Source organism: Hoplias malabaricus, chromosome 2, assembly GCF_029633855.1.
Source record: "Hoplias malabaricus isolate fHopMal1 chromosome 2, fHopMal1.hap1, whole genome shotgun sequence".
Lineage (NCBI taxonomy): Eukaryota > Metazoa > Chordata > Actinopteri > Characiformes > Erythrinidae > Hoplias > Hoplias malabaricus.
Window position 1 is genome coordinate 65,139,947 of NC_089801.1, and position 3,461 is coordinate 65,143,407.

Sequence of the window (3,461 nt, forward strand, 5' to 3'; positions counted from 1 at the left end):
TGACATCACAAAACCAGCTAAATTTTAGCAGGTTTTTTAAAAAGCCTTATATTGTAAAAGTGGAGTATTCCATAACGTGGGCCTTGTTTACATGGTGACTTCACATTTTCAGACATGTTTAAAGCACCAGACCCAACATTGCAACTGTGAACCTAACCCTCCCTTAACTCCATTAAACACAGGGACAGAGCACCCCTCGTCAGGTTAAGATTAAAAAAAATTGTAACAGTGTACAGTCACACGTATCGTCCACTGGATTTCAGTTCTGGACATAGTTTGGCCTCCAGGTCCTCCATCTTGATGGACTCCACGTCTTTCCCGCTGGAGAGGCTGGCTGCCCGGGTGATTTTGGTCAGAGTCTCTTCGTAGGGAGGTGGGAGGTAGACCATGAGGAAGACCCCATCAGAAATGTCAGAGCTGGTGCTGTTGAGCCGTTCCCCGTTGGCCGTGAGGGAGGACAGGAACTCGGCACTGCTCTCAGGGTCCTGCAGGTCCAGAGCGATGATGTTGGCCAAGCCAAGTTTACTGCCAGAGCACTTCCTGTAGACCAGGAAGCCCACCAAGCCAAAGACGAGAAAGGTGGCCAGTGACAGGACCACGTACAGGATGACCTCGGACTTCATGTCCTCCTCAGGGGAGAGTTCATTCCAGTGGTAACCCTGCAGAGGACATAAACAAACAACACTGTTAACCAATGAGTTTACACTAGCCCTAGAGGACTGTTGTAACGGTGATGATACAGATGTAGAGTGATATTGCTTTTTAGTTTTAGTGATGTATAATGTCTATAATTTTATCTAGGACCTTTCATGGCTCATGCACTCAGATTTCCTCAAAAAATGATAAAATAGAAAATTATAATGAGAGGAACCATGCATGAACCTTCTAGAACTGCATGATTAAGTTGAACATTCTAGAAAATTGTGAATAAGGAAGAATATTGTGAAATAGAACAAGTGGGAAAAATCATTCTAGGATGGTGTGAATGAGCAGAACACAGTGTAAGAGAGGGGATTGTAGAACAGTGTGAAGGAGAGAGAACATTCTAGAACAGCGATTCTCAAACCCCACAGCAGTGTTCTCTCCTGTCTAAAACAGCCCTGTACAGAATGGCTGGATTTAACGCCTGTTCCTTTAAATGATAATGAGTCAGTCGCTCTTCACCCCGTTCCAAGCACACAGCAGTGAGGAGCAGGCATGCAAGACCTGGTCGTCCCTGTCCAAGCTTTCACCTCTGAGGGACAGGAGGAAATTAAGCTCCACTTCAGACCTCAGGTCCCTCAGTCCATAGAGGGTTGAGTCCATCCTCACACTGAGAGAACAACCCAACACCTCAGAGTGAATCTGAAAGGATGTGTAGCGGCACATAAGCACTGACCACCCCAGAGCCCAGACCTTAACACCAATGTCTGTGTTTGGCTTTTCTCTAAATCTTAAAAGCAGTAAATGAAGCCATTTTCATAGTTTAAACTTTTGAGGAGTGGAAGAATGACCTCTACAGAGTTCTTTCAAAAAACAGAAAGCAGTTCTAAGGAAAATAATAGGATTTGAAGTTAGCTGACCTTCACAACACAAACTGCGCAACTCAGAGGCAGTTCAGCACCACGGACAGCGCCGCTGCTGCCCACTACTTTGACCCATTCAACCTTTAACCTACAGAGACCTGGTGACATCCCTTCCAAGTAAAATGATGGCTTCCAAACAACTTAATAATGTGTGGTAGTAAGTAAATCATGAGTCTGAAATTGATATTCGATGTCTGGGAAGGAAATCTCTGGGTGGGAAGGATGGCACTCCCTCCCCCTCCATGCAAAGTAGTGGCCAATGTCCTTTAGCTGTAAAACCATATCAGGACAATTAGTGTCCTCCTCCAAGTGTGTTGAGTCATGCGCTGCCATTGTGTTAGTTCAAAAAAGGTAGTAACTGGCTTTTCATTATCTAAGAAGAAGCGTGTGCTCCTCACACTCTCAAGCCGGCTGCAGGCTTGAGATGGCAGCACTGTTTCTAGACAACTGCGCAGGACAAGGTCAAAATCTCACCAGACTCCAGCTCTCTGCAACTGATATCTGTGGAATATTCTAAGAATTATTAAAAGAAAACTATTCAAAAACATTAAAGAAGCCAAGCGCGAGGCCCTGTTTTCATAAATGACATAGAAATGTGGGGAACTATTGTAAAGAACTTCTAAATAATGGAAAGGTTCAAGGTGAGTTAAAGATTTGTCTGAAACTAAAAACTACTAAGGGGACTTTGCCGAGTTTAAAACTCAAACAGAGTTGAGAAGAAATAGTGTTCTTCTTGGAACTGGTGTGGAACTTAATTCAGCATCTGTCAGCAGGAGAACTGAAGTTTACACGACTGTGTTCTTTCTTAAAGGTCATTTTGATGCAAAGCAATAAAGACATCAATTGGCTCTTTATGATCCAGAAGTGTATTGTAATAACAGAGACATAATTTTGTATTTAAGGTATATATATGAAGGTATTTATATATCATTGCTGTCCAATGAAAAGCACATCTATTTCTATTGGTCTATTCATCATGAAATTGCTGTGTTCAAATGATGAAGTAAACTAAAAATCCACAAAAATACATCAGTAAAAATATATATCTTTTATTTCTTTCAGTTGATCTTTTATTTACAGCAGGTTCTCTTCATTCTGTACCCTGTACGTTAGCCAGTGTTTCTGATGAGATGCTCTCACCTGTGGCTGTTTCTCTGTGGGTGGAAGGGGTGGAGACCCGGTCATCCAGTCATAAGACCCTCTCCCTGCCGGTCCGAACTTTGTCCAGCTGCTCTCCAGGACTTTTCGCATTCTGTTCTCCAGCAGCTGGGGGGTAGGAATCAGTAAAAACAACTCTGCAGGACACAAGCTACAGAAAACACACCCGCAAACCACGAAACACGGATGTGATGGAGTCACTTGTTGTGGAGCTGTTGGAGCCCAAGAGCAGAGTAATGAGAGACAACAGCTGGACTGAGCTTCATATTAGAGAGAGAGAGAGAGAGAGAGAGAGAGAGGTGGTGTGAGTTAAGCACTCGCTCACATGCTCACACATGCAGATGAAGAGGATCCAGATCCAGGCCAGGGCTCAGCCAATGAGGCAGCGTGAATAATGTCAGAGGATTTTTGCAGTGTTGATGTGCAGCTGCCCTACATTGAACAGAAAGTGCTGATGAAGAGGAGGAGGAGGAAGGATGTTCTGTTTGTAATTCTGTCAATAAACATCAGCACTGACCACTGATAGACACTTAATCAAATCAAAACAACAAACGGAACCCTTCAGAGTAAACATAGATAAGGACAAATAGATAAAAACAAATAGATAGATAGATAGATAGATAGATAGATAGATAGATAGATAGATAGATAGATAAAGACAGACAGATAGATAGATATACAGATGGAAAGTATTTCATGTTTCTATCTAGAAAGATAGAAACAGAAAGACAGAGAGAG

At 42.8% G+C, this 3,461-nt stretch overlaps 1 protein-coding gene across 1 annotated transcript; it reads right to left on the reverse strand.

The window, feature by feature from the left end:
* Nucleotides 1–236: 236 nt before the first annotated feature.
* LOC136674152 (small integral membrane protein 28-like) lies at nucleotides 237–2,816 on the reverse strand. Its single transcript, XM_066650039.1, has 2 exons — nucleotides 2,706–2,816; nucleotides 237–659 (listed from the first exon to the last, which is right to left on the reverse strand). The coding sequence occupies exons 1-2, from the start codon at nucleotides 2,814–2,816 to the stop codon at nucleotides 237–239; spliced, it is 534 nt and encodes a 177-aa protein (XP_066506136.1).
* Between the last annotated feature and the right edge of the window lie 645 nt (nucleotides 2,817–3,461).

What these genes read in the sequence shown, in the direction of transcription:
- LOC136674152 (XM_066650039.1), bottom strand. Translation starts at nt 2,816, where the DNA reads ATGCGAAAAGTCCTGGAGAGCAGCTGGACAAAGTTCGGACCGGCAGGG. An exon ending in CCACAGAGAAACAGCCACAG is followed by an intron (nt 660 to 2,705) that starts GTGAGAGCATCT and finishes TGTCCTCTGCAG; the next exon opens with GGTTACCACTGGAATGAACT.